At 39.8% G+C, this 18689-nt stretch overlaps 1 protein-coding gene across 4 annotated transcripts in view; it reads right to left on the reverse strand.

Annotated features, from left to right (window-relative positions):
• Window positions 1–654: 654 nt before the first annotated feature.
• Window positions 655–18689, reverse strand: part of EBF1 (EBF transcription factor 1) — a 267557-nt gene continuing 249522 nt past the window's right edge. For 3 of the 4 annotated variants that reach the window (XM_036391971.2, XM_036391969.2, XM_036391968.2), the window contains exons 12-16: window positions 10523–10588; window positions 9769–9946; window positions 8162–8341; window positions 5818–6012; window positions 655–1343 (exon numbers count right to left, since the gene is read on the reverse strand). In XM_036391971.2, coding sequence (XP_036247864.1) covers window positions 1312–1343; window positions 5818–6012; window positions 8162–8341; window positions 9769–9946; window positions 10523–10588 — 651 coding nt within the window. In that variant the 3' untranslated portion in view covers window positions 655–1311. Of the gene's footprint in view, window positions 1344–5406; window positions 5476–5817; window positions 6013–8161; window positions 8342–9768; window positions 9947–10522; window positions 10589–18689 lie in introns of all 4 variants that reach the window. The other variant, XM_036391967.2, reaches the window with a different exon arrangement.

Here is an 18689-nt window from a genome sequence, read left to right on the forward strand (position 1 = left end):
CCCAGATAATGATAGCAAAATTTTTCGTGGTAAAACAGAAGCTATGGTTTTGATTGGAAAGGCCCACCCCAAAGTCACGATTCACTGCTGCAGAGCAGAGCCCTGTGCTGGAGGGAGCGCGGTACGAACCGGGAGGGTCGGCTGATACAGGAGCGGCGCCAGTGGCAGCTGGGCCACGAGGGGTTCGGGGTGGGCAGGCTGAGCCCCCCTGCCCCAGCAGGAGCAGCAGGGCAGGCAGGGGGAGAGGGGCCAGGCTGGCACCCCAGGAGGGCCCAGGCTGTGCCCCCCGTGCCACAGGGCAGAGCCCAGGCTGTGCTGGGGAAGGGAGCGTTTGGAGGATCTGAGGTTTCACCCCAAAAGAGAGGGGTCCGTGCTCACCTCCTGCAGCAGGGCTGGCACTGCAGCTGCAGGCACTGGGTTTGCACTGCCAGAGGAAACTTTTTTGATATTTCCACCCTTCCCTCCCCTTCCCTTCCCTTCCCTACCACCAGCTTTATGCCAAGAAAAGTTGGACCTTAATGTCCCCTTCCAACCTGGTGTTCTGGGATGAACTTTTCCTGTTGTGTTATTTACACGATTTTTCAGCCCGATATTAATGACAGAGGTTACTAATCCCACCCCTCACCCCACCCTCATAATCCAAAAATATCAGCTTTTTAGGGAGTGATATCTTTTTAATCAGAACATTAAAAATGCTTCATATCAGCAAGTCACCACTGGATAAGCAACATATATGAGCCGACCCTTAATTAAATGGCCATAATTCTTCTATGAAAAACTAACTGGCACTTCTATTCTGTCCCATACAGGCTTGTATGTAAATGACACCACTTTATTCTTCTTTACACAGCTTTAAAAAAAAAATCATAAATTAAAAATGTGGCGTTCCATCTCTAGTGTCCCTTGTGTAATTGTATGATTTATAAAAGACAAATGGTGTTGAGTTAAATCAAGCCTTAAAAAAAACCCACAAGAAACCAGAAGGAAATAAAAGCAAGCCCCCACCCCCTAACAAAACAAAACAAAAAAAAGTGGATTTTTTTATCAACATACAATAAATATATCTCCCAGGTATTTGGGATGGACAACTCGAATCAACACCTTGCAATTGTGGATTGTTAATTTCAGTATTTGCAAGGATGGTGATTTTTGTTTTGTTTAAAAATCTGCAGTTATTGTAAGATCCTTCTTTATTTCTTTTTTTATTTTTAAAAAGGCCTGAGTAAAAAGTTCCACTCTGGGACTTGTATCAGATTCTCTCTGAAGCAGAATTCAACCTCTTCATTAATAAAATTCTTCAAGGCAATTCTTTCACATGGGGGGAACAATCATGCCAGATATAGCTGTTGGAAGGAAAGGGAGGGAGGAGAGAGAGGGAGAGAGAGAGAGGGGAAAAGTTAATTTTCTGCATTATTAAGCAACTTTTAAAATTCCAGAGCTTTAAACATTTACTAGCAATGTAGTCAGATATCCTTTGAGTTAAATTTATATACATCACTCATAAGAGACAACTATGTACACAAGAATCATGAGAAGTTTCCTTTTGACTGGAAAATGATTAAAATTGCAAGTGACTTTGCTGAAATTACTGATTTTCTTGTAGAAAGTGTCCTTCCTCCATATCAGTATCAGACCTCAACTTATTTTTCTGCTTTTAGCTTCAAGATCCCCTAATGCTGAGGAAGCTTTGACTGGACCCAGCTATTACCACACATTCTGTTACTCTTTTAGAAGCAAAGCAAGAATTTGCAGCAAATTAGGGAAAGCAGCTGGAGTCCCCCTGGCATGGCCCTGCAGGGGTGTCCCTTCAGTGGCACTCTGAGTCATTGCCCTGTGCCAGTCCTCCCAAAGGTCACCCCTGGGACTGAGGTTTGCATTTCCAGGAGCTCAGAAAGGGACTTAAAACTCTCAAATTCAGTTTTGAAATTGAAATACATGCTTGACTCCCGGGTTAGCAGGCCAGCATCTTTCCTATTCCACTTGTAGCAGACACCACCAACTACATCAGGTGAGTCATAGGTGAATGTTAATTCAGGATGTTTTCTCTTTGGCTGGCTAAGTTGAATCATCAGCATTTCTTTATTATGCTTCCTACCTCATTTTCTATGAAACCACCACCTCTCTTAGCAGACAGACATTTATGAAAATTCAACAGGGACAGTTTTGCACAGAAGTTGACCTACAGCTCGATCTCTCTCTATTATTTGGGGGCTCAGATCAAACATCCCAAGTGTCCCAGTGACACACAGTGAGCAGGCACATCATTACAGGGGATAGTCATGGAAGTTTATGATGGGAACTGTAAAAACAATGTGTCTCTAAAATGCCAGTTGTACAGTTATTTGCCAAAAGGTAGAAAACAGACTCTCTTCAGGTTGGCAGCACTTTCCAGGCCCATGATTTAAATGCTGCCTGCCATTCCAGACATCTGGACATGTAATTTCTTAAGGAAGGACTCAACCCCGTGACTGGTGCTGATTCATTGTGCTTTAATTACAGCTGCAATTATTTGATAAGAACAGAGCCAAAGTAAAAGACTCACAGATTTGGGGTTGGAGGGGGAGAGGAGGGAAATGTTTTCTCCACAAACACCACCATATGTGCAAGAATTACAAGTCTAATCAGCAAGGGGAGAACAGCTCGAGTAAACTGCACTGATTAAATGAAATAAAATGAGGGGAGAAGGAGAGAATGCAAAACACATCCAACATGTTTGCAACAGGCCACCCTCAGAGGTGGCACAGAGCAACAGCATTTCAATTATTGGGATTTATCGTGTGGAATCACTGTACTGATTGTGACCCCCACATGAGGGCTCTTCAAGGAGCTAAGAGTGAGGATAAAAGGGATAGAAAGGTGAGTTAAGTTGCTTTAAGTCCTACAGAAGACATTTAGGTGAGAAGCATAGAGGGCTCTTTAGGACAAGGTGTTGCTTTCCTTTAGAAAAAGTACCTTTTCTTGAGAAAATGTCACGATACTATTCCAACACTCAACCTGAAAGATTCATCAGAAGCAAATCAATTTCACCAATAATTAGTCAAGAATTGTGTCTCCTGGGACAGGACAGCTGTCTACCCTGGGTAGGAGCCCAAAAAAGGTGAGATAATTGCAATTCCTCTCTTCATGATTTAGACATTTCCCTGTGGTTACAGATCAGCCTTTTGCTGTTGGAAAGAAATGGCACAGAGGCAGATCTTAGCTCCATTTTTCAAAGCATCATTGTTTTTGAAGAGCTCTGAAATTCTGAATTAAATTACAAGGCAAATGATATCTTTTCTGCCTAAAAGCTTTGATATTTCCATTCTTTCCAAGTCTTCATTTAGATCACTCCACTTTTATTCCATAAGTGCTACATCTAGTCATGCAAATTCTCCCAGCTGTAGCCTGTTATTGATCCTGAAAACAGAGATATCAGTGGGAAACAGTGTAGGTATGAGATCACACCACCTCCAAAAAGGGAGGGCAGGGAATACAAAAGCTCCCACCAATGGCCTTTATTTCTTCTATCATATAATAATTTGTATTTGCTGCCAGCAAATTACAGAAATAATGTATTTGGGGTTTTACAAAATTGCATGGCAAAGAGAACAACAGATAAGCCTGGCTGCTGTTTTAGTGAGTTCTGCTGATATCTAAGCCACATAAGGAAAGCTTGATTGCTTTCTGATGCATCCAGAAGCCCAAGAGAGATAAGACAGCCTCCTTATACACGGTTGTTTATTTAAGCATTAAGGCACAACAGGCAGTGCCTCTCTGAGTGATTATTACAAGCCTCAGGTGGTGTCAGGAGGCACAGGACCAAAGGCTGTGTGTCTTTAACTCACCAAGAAGTTCAGTGATGACCTAGAAATGAACCATCTCTTGGTGTCTCATTCCCATTATGAAAACTGAATTGCTAAACAAAAATTAGGGGAAATGCTCAGATCTGTGTGGTTTCTGGGCATTGCAGATGTGGAGGTGACATAATGAGGAGGCAATCAGACAGCTCCAGTTGTGCCCAGTGCTCTCGGCTCCTTCCATAATTGCTTTTCATAACTGGGTACTTGGAATCTGAGGATTCTGTGTCTTGTGAAAGGAGAAACAGTGCCTGAAAAAGCTTTCTCCTGTTACTTGTTTTTTCTCTCCATCCACAACAAGATGGGGACAAGGTGAGAGAGGAAAAAAAACATTAACATGTTCAAAAGCCTTTTTTTCTTTTAGTTTTTTTTTTTTAGTTTTTTTATTTCAGATGGAAAATATTATTAGCTGTTTCTTTTAAAACTTGAAGCATGTAAGCACTGCCAATTCTTTTAAATGTTCAAAACCAAATCTAAATGCTGTAGTTCACCTGAAAATTTCATTTTGTCTTATTCCTGACACAGTTTATATTTCTAACAAAGTCCTAACTGAAGGTACCCAAGATCTGCTTATTAGTTCTTAGTAAATTTACAGTTTCTGCACAGTTTTTCTCTGTGTGTGTGCACCTTGGAGGATTCCTCCTCCCAGTTCACCAGTGTAACATGAACTGAGGACAATGCTTTCCTTCAGGCACAATAGATCCAAGCTTTTATGAATGAATTCCTTCCATTCTGCTTGCATATAGATTTTTTTTTGGCTGCTAATGGTGCTATCAGCATTTTGTCTTCAAGCCCAGTGTTCCTCTTTCCAGAGGCTGAGTGACATGGAGTTTATGCACCCATCCTGCTCTGCACACCTCCTTCTGAACCTGGCTTAAAAAAGGATGGATTTTACTCCCCACTCAATGCCCTTTGGATAATTTGCACAGGCTCATGGAAAGGAAACAAATCTCAGGTCTGGAGGAAGCACAATGCACACCATGGAATATCTCCCACCTCTGGCAGCTGGAGGCAGCTGGCTGCATCTGCTTAAGGAAGCCCCTGGACCTAAGCAAGCATGAAAATGCCTCTCTCAGCACAGGGATGTGCAGTGAGGGAACCACACGGGGAGGTTTAGGCACAATGCTGTAAAACAGACTCAGCCAAACAATGGGATGGCAGTGCTGGGCTTGCAGCACCCTCAGTTTGACAAGCTTTTGTCTGTCACTGCCTCGCCTGCACCAGCCCTTCAAATGGATTCAGATACTAATGCTGGAGAACTTGTAATGAGAGGGGAAGGGATGCAGAAGAGGAGCAGCCCCTTGACACCGACAGTTCAATAGGCTTTCCAAAAGGCCCTGTGCCTTTTCTGGAATTAATTGGCACAGGAGTACATTAATCAGTGGAAACTAATGTTTGCCCTGGTGTGAGTTAAAGTGGAAAACGCTGCTGTTAGTTTGTAATGCATCTCCCATTTATGAAAGGGAAGGTTTGTGCCAAGCTCTGTAACGCTCTATTTGCTCTCAGTAGGATTTCTGCACAAGTGTACTATGACAAAGGACAAAAAGGAAGGGAAGATTGAGTGACGTACTTCAGGAGAAGGCCAGCCCCTGGAGAGACCCTGCAGTGGAGTACTTGCTAGAGTCCACAAAAGACTGGTCTGATAAAGGACGACAACAGGGAATAAGAGAGGAAAGAAAGAAAAAGGACGGTATTAGTAAGCTGAAATATTACTTGTGTTTATCAAAACAGTAGGTCTGTGCTTTAGAGGACACAGCCTCTCAGTTCAGCAGTATTAGCTGGGTTAGAGAGTGGGTGGTTGCCAAACACCTGCAGGCCACAAGGTGCAGGGGGGTGGAGTCAGTTACTCCCTACAGGAGGAAGCCTTAGGACAGAGCCCACCAGGGATCCCTCATTGCCTTCACTCCCCTGGGGCAGCTCGGAGGCACCAGGAGCTCACAGCTGGAGCAGCCACCTCCTGTGCAGCCTGGCTTCCACCTACCTTGCAGGCTATTGCCATTGGTGCTGGTGCAGGTGGGAGGGGGGGAGGTCTGGGGTCTCACGACCGGCGCGAACGCACTCTTCTGCTTCACCGCTGAGACCATGTTGGCTGGTGAGAAGGAGAAAATCCCAGAGGAGCTGCTACAGTTGGAGGGGAGGCTAGTGGAGGAGGCCATCGTCGGACTTGATGGCACAACTGGAGGGAAGAAAGACCCCCCCAAAAAGGGATTCCTTAGTACTCAGTAATAACAGGGTGCAGAATTAAGAGAATTCTCATTCCGGGATGCTCTCAATCTTTCTAGGGATGAACTGAGTGTTCAAAATGCAAATGTGCTACGTGGGAAGTTCAGTCTTTAAACACAGATATCCTTAAACCATTATTTTACTATAAAGTACAACAAATATCTTTGGTTCATGTATTTATCATCAAGCTTTTAAACAAATTTCTTTTCATGAAAATAAAGCTAGCTATTTTAATATTCAGAAGGCACTGCAGGTTTCTCTTCTTATCCAACAACAACAAAAAATAAAAGGACCAAAAGTGTCATCCCATATTTCCATTCTTTGTCCTGTTTAGAAACCGCTTAGATACACAAGTGGGCTGTGAATAATTAGATATTATAGAGTAAAATTCTGATCATATGGGCTTTGAATTATTATTTTATTTGCATTTATGTAGATAAAAATCACCCTATTTAAGTTCTTATTTGAGAATCTGATATCATATTTGTTAACACTGAGGAAATCAATTAATGGAAATTAAATGTTCAAAGTTTCACAGTCTGACAGATACAATCTTAGTCTGAAGTCACTCTGTGTCTGGAAGTACTTGCTAAGGGAGAGCAATCAAAGCACCTAAATTGAATTGCTACTATACAGCAATTAGTTTATTGATTTAATTAAGAATGCCACCTTTTAATTTTCAGGTCATGATTGAAGCATTTTCTGATTCAATGGATTAGACATTAGCAGAATGACAGATCAACCAAGAAAACCTCCCAAAATATAAATAGAATAGAGAACCAGGGCTAGGAAGTGAAGTGCTATTCTAAAGAGGACTCCGTTCATAAATATGAAATAATACACTGCCACAGTATTTTAAATGCATTACTGGCATCTGCTTCCAAAAGGAGATGTCTCATCAATCATGTTATATTATGAATTCAGAGTGTGCAGATTCTGTGACAGTAAATCCAACTTAATAAGTAAGGTACTTTGTAACATTACATGTTACATTATTATTAGAGAACAAAAATAATCACTGGTTAGCAATTCCCAGGTTATAAGTACTAGTTATGTGGGTAAATAATTTGTTCTAAATTTGCAGCAGATAAGCAGCCTTGGCATTAATTATATTATTCAGAGTTCCTATCCTCTTTTTTATTCTAATGTAGATCAAAATAATTCATTTCTGTGTTACACCATTAACTTCAGATTTGCTGTGTAAACCTTGGCACCTCCAGCAGTCAGTTTGTCCTGTCCATGCTACAGTCCCAGCCTATAAATCTGTTTGTATGTCCAGACCTTCCATCCTGATTCTGCTGTCAGCTTCCTACAGATGTCAGTGGAATCCTTTATGCCTCATGAGCAATGTCAGAGGAATTGGGCAGGTTCTGCTCATTCAATTTCTCATGTGACCAGGGACTACTGAGCTCAGCTGCAGAAGGGATTCACTTTACCAATAGAAACGTATTTATATTTAAACAGCTTACTAAACCTTTAATATCAAAATGCAGAAAGTTAGTCCTGCACATAAATATTTCCATGACTGGGACTGTGGACCATAAGCTCTTCACACCATGGGATGTATCATTTGTATGACTCACATTTTTGTGGCATTCACTGTACTGACACTAAAACACAAAATCTAAGAGCCTTTGTCACATTTTACTGACTCAGTGAAGTCAAAATAATATTACTTAAAAAGCAAGTGGAATATAAACAATCAAGATGAGGCCCAGTAGTAATTCATAATTTTTATAAAGGTTATAAACATATTATTTGCTCAGAAGTTGAGGACAGTGTTTCCCATTAGAGTATAAGGTATAAGGTAAGTTATGAAACTATCAGACTAAATAATTATATATTACTATTTGTAAGTTCTTTTAATGCTCCCAAATCAAAAATAAAAATAATAATTATTAATAGTAATATGAAAACAGAGAGGAGAATTTCTGGCAACACTAAGGTCTTCAAAGTGTATCCAAGATCAGTGCCTTGGAGAGTAAAGACCAAGTTCTATTTCAAGTGCTCAAAATAGAAAACAAATATTGAGCATCAGAGAAAATCTACTGCCTCCTTCTAATGAAAATGTGCAAAATACAGAAAAGACATAAAATACTCACTGGCATAGGGAGAATTGGCAGCAGATCCATTCAGGAAGGTTGGAGAACCGCCTAAATTTGACATTCCAGCATTCCCATAGCCATTCATGCTTGTTGTGACAGAGTTGTAGTTTGTCTGCTGCGGGGTGGTGCTTGGCACGTAGCCATGAGGTGACACACTGCTGGAGTTGCGAGTGAAACCTTGTGTGGGGAGGGAACACAGGCAGAAATTGGAATTAGCCCCACAACAGCTTCCTACACAAACCAAGGGGGAGCCCAGTCCAGCCAGGGAGCCCAGAGAGGGGCAGGACTGACCCCCAGCACCACCAGGTACCCAAACTGGGAGCCCTCCCTGCCCAGGTCGCTGCTGGAGGAGGGAGCCTGGAGCCTGCAGAGCTCCCCAGGCAAGCCAGGGATGCCCTGGAGCAAAGATCAGCTCGGGGTGTTGGAGGAACACTCGCTCTGAAAGGGCTGCTTGTAGGAAATGGAGTAAACATGACCTACATTTTCAGAGTGAGGAGCACAGACCCACTCAAGGTATGTTAAAAGCACGTGATTGTTGTTAACTCTTTTCTGATGTCACTGTCATTTAACACACCTCAGGTGCTCACTGCACACTTCAGGAAATGGAGTGTATTTCTCCAGCTTGTGGGATATCCTTTGTCTTTTTGCCTTGGTCTCATCATTGTGTTGGTGGGAAATGAGCATCAAATTTGACAGCAAGTTAAAATTTGAATCTCTACCTAATTCTGGAAATGACATTTTAGGAAACTCATATCCAAATGTTCATAAGGAAAGATTTGTTTCTAGAAGCCACAGAAATACAAAATATGCATCTCCACTCCTAGAAGAAAAATCACCAATTTTTCTTCCTAACACACAGCATAAAATATTTCAATCTAAAAATAATTTTGTATTTTTTTATTGTAATGCAAAAATTTTGTTTCTGCTCTTCTAGAAACAGCCTCATCCTAACACTTTCTCATTCAAATGTATTTTTAAGTTGGATAATATATAGAGCTCAGCAAAGGAGAGGGCAAAATGCAAAGGGCTTCTACAAAAATATTCTTCACCTATTTTTTATTTTTAACTCTTATTTTAAACCAATACTGATTTTATACAAAGTGAAAAACACTTTATTTTAAAAACTGGAAAAACTCTGAAAAGTCTTTTTACATATTTGTATTCTTTGCTAATTGTAAAATTTATGAAAGTCTCAAACTGAAAAAAACACAGTTCTAATACCCTAACTCTTGCAAAACAAACCCAAATTAAATAGATAAACATTCAAGGGATAACTTCATATTATAAAGAAGTGCTACAAAAAGCCCAGACTGAGAGATCCATGCTCAGGAAAATATATAAGCAAGTACTTAACATTAAGTACATGCTGAAGCTGATTAAAATTAGTGGGATTTAAACACAAATACAAGTGTTACTCTGAGCAGAATGAGAAGCTATTTAGAGACATGCAGAAGTGATTTTCCTGAGTTCGGGCAGCCCCATCCTGTGCCATTCCAAGGATCTGGGATGGGCTGCCCAGCCCTGCCTCTGCCACTGCTCTGCCCGTCCCCCTGACTTCTCTCAGAAGAGATCCACAGGGAGAGGAAGGTGAGGCTCGTGCTGACCCTGGTTGGTGGCTTGGGAGGCTTCAGAGACATTGACAGCGAGCTGGCCACTGAAGGAGTTCACGCCCATCATTCCCGCGTGGACGGAGGTGTTGGCGAGGGCGGGGAGCTGGTTGTGGTTGCGGGGGACGCTGTAGAGCGCTTCAGCGATGTCTGCAGCTCTCTTCAGGATTATCTCCTGCAGGGTAAGGAAAAAAAACATGCAAGAGTTACCAAAGAGACTCTGACAAACCTCTTCTTACAGACTCAAATGAAACAGTTCCCTGTCCAAAGGCTAAAAGGAGATGCTTTTCTTTCTAAACCAGCTGGCTGACAGAGAGCTCATGCTTACAGGATCTTCCTGTTAAATCCTGACATCTGTGGTAAGAGAGTTGGAAGTCCCAGTCCCAGTGGCCACATTTTGTATAAAAAGACCAACTGGCAGGATGGGGCTGGAGCCTGGACTTGCTCCACCTTAAAGCTCTCTTTAAGGGAAGAGGGAGAAGTCACTGGTGGCAAGACATCATGTACAACATTGCTCATATTATATAGGATCTGGTGAAAGTGGGCAGATGCCTCCATGGTGTTTTTACAAACACTAAATTAGCACCCTTTAACAAAGAAAAGAAGCAAACTAAACCCCACTCCAGATTTGGCATCGCCCTGTGCATTTATTCTTGTCTCCCACTGTAGCATCATATCCCTTTAGCCCTGATCTATCTATACATATAAGAAACAGCCATGATATAGAATTGCTGAAGTAGAATGCATTTACCTGGTTATTATGTGGCATACCATAGAGTGCTTCTACTAAATCAGCAGCCCTCTTAAGTATTACTTCCTGTCAATATAAAAACAGAAGCATTCTGCTGAGTTCAATAAACTCCTTGTGGGGAAAACAAATATTCTCTTCTATTAGGTGCACCATGTTTTGTAGTGGGTTTTTTTTTTCATTTTTTCCTCCCACCAGGTAAACCTTAATTGTAACAAGTCTCAGCAACCACTGAATGGTGTTAAATCACTGGTTCATCCTATTCACACACACGCTTAATCAAGTCAAAAGGTGAGAATCATTGGTGCTGCAAAATAAAATACATCACTCAATTGTCTCTACCATCTGCACTATAAACCACTCATGGGTTTATTGCAGAATACAATCCTGAGGTCATTTACTAGATTACTACAATCAATGTCATTCAGAGAATGTTATGAATCCCTTCAATGTGTTTACTTTATTCTTAATTGCATGCTGCAGGAATTGTGACCTTACCCAGCAGGCCACATTCAGAAGATACCCAATCAGTCCTGTGCTACTGTAATGAAACCCTTTGGCTTCTCCACTTTGTGTCCTGGTACGAGGGGTCAGGGCAGGATCCACATGCATGGAATGATGCCCAAGAGGAAAACACATGCAGTGTGTGAGAGAACAGCCCAGGTCCATGCAGCGTTTCCTGGAAATTTTCCTTGTATGGACAGCAGACTTTAAAACAGTCTGAGATTCAGTTCTCCATTTTGGGCAATTTTTTTCCCTCCATTTTCTTATTCGTTCCTTTTCATTTAATATTTCTTAGGGTATTTTCTACTGGTATTCAAGTAACAAGAGCATTTCCTGTGTTCTTATATTTTACAGCATCCTGATGATAATCCTGATAGAAAATATAAAAATGCATTGCAGAATTAACCCAGAAGAATTTTTTTCCCTTATTATTTCATGGCATCTTTCAGAGCAGATTCCCAAATGCCCGATCAAAACCGGTCAGGAACATCCTTTGAGTAAAACAATGTATTTTTGTAGTTCCCAGCCCCTAAGTACTGCTCTAATATTCTAACATGACGCTATTCACCATGGCATATTGCTGCAAGCAGCTTACAAAAATAGTACCAGTTCTAAGCATTTTACAGTTTTCTACAAAGTTAAACTTTTAAACTTAAAATATTTTACACAATAGCCATATTTTATACCAAAAAGAAACAGTAATGCTCAATTTTCATATACTGTAGACTCTGATCAGAAAATAGAGATATAATTGCGTTCATTTTGCTGTCACCATAACCTCTTCAAAAATCCTTGAACAACTCTTCAAATGACAAGCTTTTAGATGCATATTAGCATTTTTTTCAATTTTAAATTCTCTATAATATAACATAAAATAGTTGTCATACTGCAGTAACTACTTATGACATATATAATGTCCTAAATTCAAAAATGAGATGGAGGATTTTTGTTCTCCCAGTAAACATTTAGGCTTGCCTTCTGCTGCACACACCCCTGTCTCAGAACACACATTTAAATTATTTTCCACATATGAAGTGAGATGCAATACATAATTGATGGATTTTTAAATCACTACACTTGAAACAGATTCTGAGGACTTAAGTTGCTACAGCCTTTTTCTGTTGGTGGGTTTTGTTTGTTTCGCTTATTTGCTTGATTTTTAAGGTTGGGGTTGGTTTTGTTTTTGCTGCAGTTGTTGGTTTGGGGTGGTTTTTTTCCTTGTTTTTTGACCACAGCAGTGAGCAGTATAATCATGGACAGACAGACACAAACAGCATCCAGGTACAAACAATCCTCGCTCCTCAAAACACTGAGGTGCCCTGTCTGCCTCATACTGAAGACACAAACTAGAGAAGAACAGAGACATTACTGAAAAACTGTTCTCTTTTTCATTCCATGATTTTAGATAGAAAATTACTGCACAGGTGTTTGACTTTGCAAACCAGGATTTATTTCACTTCAGTTGAAATTGCTTGCAGTATATATTTCACTGATGGAAAATTAGAATGTGATACAGAGGCCGCAAACTGCTTTGGTATATTGTTAGCTTAAGCTGTCATTATGCCAAATTACTAAAAAAAAGAAAGTTTAAATAGTCATTTCTGCTCTACCTGACTAATCATAGTTATTTATATAATGCTGAGCTAAAAACCTTAGAGTGCATCTAAAAAGAGATTGAAAACCGTGTTAAAAATGAGGTAATTACATAGAATCTTACAGCTGCTCTCCCTCATATCAAATATATTTCAGTTCTTAAACACTGGAAGTTCTTTGATGCCATATCATATTGCATGTAAATAAAACTAATTGTCATGATGGTTTATTGAAACATTCTTGACAAGTAGCATTCAATTTTCTTAGCTAGTCAATGATTCTATTTTTTCCCAACATTTTCAGGGTCTGTAAATTTGAGTTTCATACTTTCTCTACCTATATTTTCACACAAGAAAAGCATTTCTTGTTTATGACATGTTCAGATCAAAGTAGATGTTACAGAAAAACCTTCCTGCATCAAATAGTGGTATCTTCTATTCCAGAGCTGATGGTACTTTTTATATAGACAAACCAGCTTTAAAAACACACAACAAAATGCTGCTAAAATGAAGCTCAAGATATTAACTTCTTGTTTTCTGAATGCATCTTAAACCTTTTGCAGCTCTGCCTAAATTACAACAGAAGCTGCTCCACATACAAAGGAGCCCCTGAAGTCCTCTATGAGTTAGAGCAGCAGACCTTGCAAGGTGCTTGGATTGCGGTGACCAGAAAATTGTTCTCACCTCCGTGTCATTACGCTCACAGTGAAGCAGCCCCCGAGCATGTTTGTGTTGGGGATCTAATATATTGCCTTTCAATCAGAGCTGAGAGCCACTGAACACATAGACAGAACATGACGAGCAGGTCAGGAAAGCAATAAAGATTTTACAGAGCTGTCCAAGGTGCTAAATTTACTCAATAATGGGTTTGGCACCATAGTGTTAACCTCTCATTTACTACCAGTTTGAGGGACTAAATTGAAGTAGCTGACTTCATTTACCTTGAAATGTATATTTTATGACATTATGTAAGTAGATTGAAAGGGCACTGCAGTTTTAACAATTTAAAGGCTAGAGCATGTTTAAGATGAAGTTTGAATATTTATCGTATATTGCACTTAAACTATATTGTATATTAAAATGCATTGATTAAATTTGTAAAAGGTATTATAAAAAAGGACAGCTAGTATAAGAGATCTATGTCTTTTAAAATCCAATTGATACTGCATATTACCACTGAGATGGTAACAGATAACAGATAGAGGGGTGGACAGAGCAGCAGACAGACTGAGCAAAAAGTGAGTGAAACTCATATTCTGTGAAAAGAAATCTCTGCATAAGCTCAAGGTTTGTTATTCCAGATATTCTTTTGTTCACAGAAATTTTTCTTTGCCTGCATCTCCAAAGCCTAGATTTTCATAGCAGTAAGTGGGCATCATGTAAGGTCCTTCCAACTGAATATGCAAGTGGAAATATTTCCTGAGAGAGACAGAGTTTGACTAAAGCTAATATCTAATTTATGGGGGCATTTGTCAAGGAAGATCCACTTTTCTATTACTGCTAAAAGTCTGACAGCTTTTGGTTTAGAATCAAGGACTTAGCAGCATTTAGCTAGACCTAAGTGAGGGTCTTCTTTTTTTGCATTTTGTTTCAAATGAGAATAATTTTATTTCTCTAAAAATGACAAATGAACAAATATTGAGTAAAGGAAACATTACTTTAGTAATTACATATGATTCATCAGAACTCTGCACACCAAAAATCCATAGTCCATTTTTATTCCAAACTGAAGCTGATTTTCTACTGAGGGAATTTTACATTTTAATTTTTGAAACACACTCACAATTAAATATTTTGATCAAATCTTCCTCCTGAAGATACTAAGGGGTGTCATGTAGACACCCCTTAGTATCTTCAGGAGGAAGATACTAAAAGAGGGGCTGAGCAGTAAATTCTACTGCAGCTTTGCATATCCCCAAACTACTATAGAAGAAAATATTACAAAGCATACTGAAGCAACTGTGCTTTTGAAGCACAAAGACTGAAATTCAAACTGAATCCACTTCTGACTGAATGTACCTCAAACACTCCAGCACCTCTGCATTTTTTGTTGGAGTCCTGCATTCCCTTCAGAAGGATTTCATTAAGAACATGAAACTTGCATTTCAAGTTTTATCAAGATGAAAACACTTTGTGTCAAGACTTATCATGACAAACACATTTTTTGTTAGTTTTAAAGGAGACAAGGTATTTCTTCTTGTAACATCTGCTTACTTTTTATTCAGAAACTCTTGAAAAAAAATCCACTCTGTATCTCAAAAGGGCTGTGAGTCTGGTGAGATAAAGAGTATCTAGAGCTACACTGAGTTGTTCAGCTTAAGTAACTAAATTAGATAATGTTCAAGGTACTCATTAAACCGAAATGAATTTTGTCAAGAAGAAGCTGACCACAATATATAACACTCACCAGCCACATATTGTATTATTGAGACCACCACAGGATTTATGAACTCGTGGAGGGCGTGGGGGGGAAGCTGTTCCAGCATCCTCTGAGGCATTTATCTTATGTGTTGTCTGGATATCATATCACCTTCTAATGCTCTTTAGCATTGTAATACAAGAGAGAGCTCATTCATCTTCTGAGAGGGTACTTAGGGATGATGATGTCATTCATACTTCCTTGACTCTTATGTCTGACCTCCTGCCTCTGCCTTCTAACTTCCTACTCTCATGGCTACTTGCAAGAAAAACCTCCTCTGCAGACTCAAAATGCTCAGCATCAGACTCCAGTTCACTTCTTCACCTTGGAAAGGTCACATTCTGAAATTTCTAGTCAAAATCAGTCATTTGTGCTCAAACTTTCCCTTTGGTTTTCAGTTGGTGAAACAATAAATGTGATAGTTAAGGACATGGGTCAGAAGTAAGTTTTAAACTTACACTTATGTGCATTATATTTTAAAAGATAAAATTTTGAACATCTCTTTCTAATGTAAAGGCAAAACCAAGAGAGACATTTACAAGAATGCCAAAGATCTAAAATCCCAGACATTGAGCTTGGTACAAAAGAGCTTCAGGCTGTCCAGAACCTCCCATCTCTCCCCATCAACAGTGAGCACTGCATTATTGTATCATTTTCAGCAATTATAGCTGTATAAAGACTCATAAAAGCCATTCAAAATGTAAAGTTCCTCCATTTACTGTAAGACCGAGGGAATTGTGCCAGCCTAATGGGAAGTATAAAATAACAGGGCCATATCCCTAAAAAGATATTTGTACTCACACCAAGCTGAAAACTTTTCCAACAAACAAACTGAATGGTTTCCATGTATTATGACTGAACCATACCAAAGAAGTGAACACCATACAGATACCACAAAGACAAGAGGGCAGAATGGGAGAGAAAGATGACGTATCTCACTTGAGGGGCAAAAAAAAGCTTCAGCTGACCACTGTCTACAGGATGGAAGTGCACTGAATTCCTGCCACTGAATTTCAATGGCAACTTCCCAGAAAACATGTCTACAGTGGGAGCTGGAACCTTGGTCTTTCCAAGCCACTGTAGTCTCATCAGCCTCCACCCAAACTGAAAATCACAGCCTAAATGTACAGCACTAAAAACAGTCATGCATAACTTTACCACCTGCTCCACAATGAGCCAAGCTTATAAATAAAATATAGGAAGCCTCTATGAGGCAGCAGAAAGAACAAATGCTGAAGTGCAAATGGGAGCAGGCATTTAGCCGTAAACATTGAGAATCGATGATTAAAACTCCTCCTAACCACAAAGGTGATAAATGCAAATGGAGGAAACACACCCTGCCCAAAAAGTCTTCTTTGCAAATACTGCTGACAAAAGAAGGAACAAAATTATGATGATCTGTCTGAAAGTCTGTCCTTGCAAGTCTCCCATCTTACACCTATTAACCTCCTGGAAATATGGTGTAGTTTAACACTAAAAGAAAATCAGCCTCCTTTATTAGTCTACACCGATCATGCTGGTGGTCCCATTTCCATAAATGATGGGCATAAAACAACAACAGAATTAGTAGCTAACACAGATGTGTTCTTCATCTAGATACAGGGTGGCATGGAATAAACCACCATTAATATTGTTGGTTTGGAATAATTCTTTGAATAAACTGCCATTTGAGAGTCTGGATGCTCCCACCATATTATCATCAACTGAAGCATCTGGCAAGTCATTTGGAAGGTTCTGTTGCTAAAAGTTCTGGACTTGTCTGCTAATGTTCGGTCTCTAAATAAAGGGAGAAGAGTGGGTATAGGAGAGCAGATATGCAGAATTAAAATCACTCTGCTAGGACTTAAATCATCTCCTTTAGGGACTTTAGAGACAACAGTGATGTCATGACTCACATCCAAGTCCCTCTGATAGCTGGAGAACTTTGCCTCTCCTGAGCAAATTCATAGCATGTCCTGCCCCCAGCCCCTCTGTTTACCAGGAAAAGGCATTTCCAGCCACATGCAGGAACCCTTCAGAGCTGTCAGATTTTACCTCATGCAGCCAGTGCAGGGCTGGTGGATATCACTGCATTGTACCCTTGCATCTGTTCCCACCCGGCAGCCCAGCAGCTGAGAGCTGGCAGGTGTCACTCATGCTTGGGACCCACAAACACTTCAGGAGCCAACACTGGGACAATTCTCTGGCCTCCCCTGCAGCATTTCCCACAGATTGTCCTGCAGGCTCACACTGTGAGGGTCTAATGACACATCCCCTCAGCCTGGAGCAGCTAGAGCAGGAGAGGAAACACATTTTACAGCTCTACAAAAACCTGAAGGATTTGTAGCATGGAAAGAACAGTTCTCCTGCATGCACTGCTTTTATGCCATCCCATCATTCATGCTGGGGTCAGTTTGTCATATCCAGTGAATCACTAGAAGACAATCTAATTAGATGCACAAATGGGTAAGTCCATGTAATTTAGTGACTAACAAAAAATCCCTTACCAACTTCCCTCCATCCCACCAGGTTACAGTGACTCACACTATTCCCCTCTATCTAGGCTGCAAAAATATTATTCCTGATTTATCCATATGAGCAAACAAATGACAACATTAGACTCTTTTATTTTATCTGACCTCAAAAGTTTGTCACAATAACCTAAAAGCACATTTTTCCTTCTAAATTCTCCTTATGTGCCTCCACTACCATCAGACCCAGGGCAATTTTGGATAGGAGTCTCAGGCATATATTTTTGAAAATCTACTCCAAACAATTTGTATGAGCATCCACAGTACTTTAAAGCAGATGTTCATTATTAAGATTAAGGAGTTTTTGGTCTGGGGGCTTTTTTTTTGTTTTGTATATGTAAGATTTTCTGATAGTTCTTTCTCTTGCTGGTATTAACATTCCTATTTCTAGAAAATAAAGGAGAAAAAAGAGTTATTGCTCAAAATCTTCTCCTGACTATTTTTTACCCATATATTTTTGGGAAATTGTCAACATTCCCTTACGGAAGAAGATTTTGAATGATTTGAAGGGTCTGGACTTAAGTAAATTTTAAAGAGTTTGGAAAAATTAACAGAGGCACTGAATTCTGACACTGTCATTCAAAGACACTGCACAGGCTGTTTTAGAACCTTTATTCTATGGATCATATTATTGTGTCCATTAGAAAAATTCCCTGGAATACTGGGGTTTAAAAAAAGATTAACTCTGGCTTGTGATTTTATGTATGGCACAATGCAGATAACAAATTATGTATTTGTAAGAGTGAAAAATGTTCATTGGCAAATGGACAGGCTGATATCTATTTCTATGATTTGTATACACAAAGACTTTCCAAACACAGGTCAAATCCTAACACTTTTAAATTGATCTCACATTAGGTCAAACTAGACTGCATTGGGTGGCTTAATTCACTTGGCTGCATTTAAATCTATAGAGAAATATGCTTGGTAATGAATGGCCAAAATCCTGCTGAGGTAAATCAGAGGAGATGTGTAGCAATTAAAGTGTTAATTGTAGATATGTGTTTTGTCCATTTTATTTTCAGTTTGTCTTATGCATTTACCCATATAAATATCTAAATATGCCAAATTAGCTCTTTTCTACTAAAAAAAAACCCAAGTGTTCAATCCCATTAATTTAAAGAGCCACCCATGCTTTCTTTTAA

This window comes from Molothrus ater, chromosome 15 (assembly GCF_012460135.2).
Source record: "Molothrus ater isolate BHLD 08-10-18 breed brown headed cowbird chromosome 15, BPBGC_Mater_1.1, whole genome shotgun sequence".
NCBI lineage: Eukaryota > Metazoa > Chordata > Aves > Passeriformes > Icteridae > Molothrus > Molothrus ater.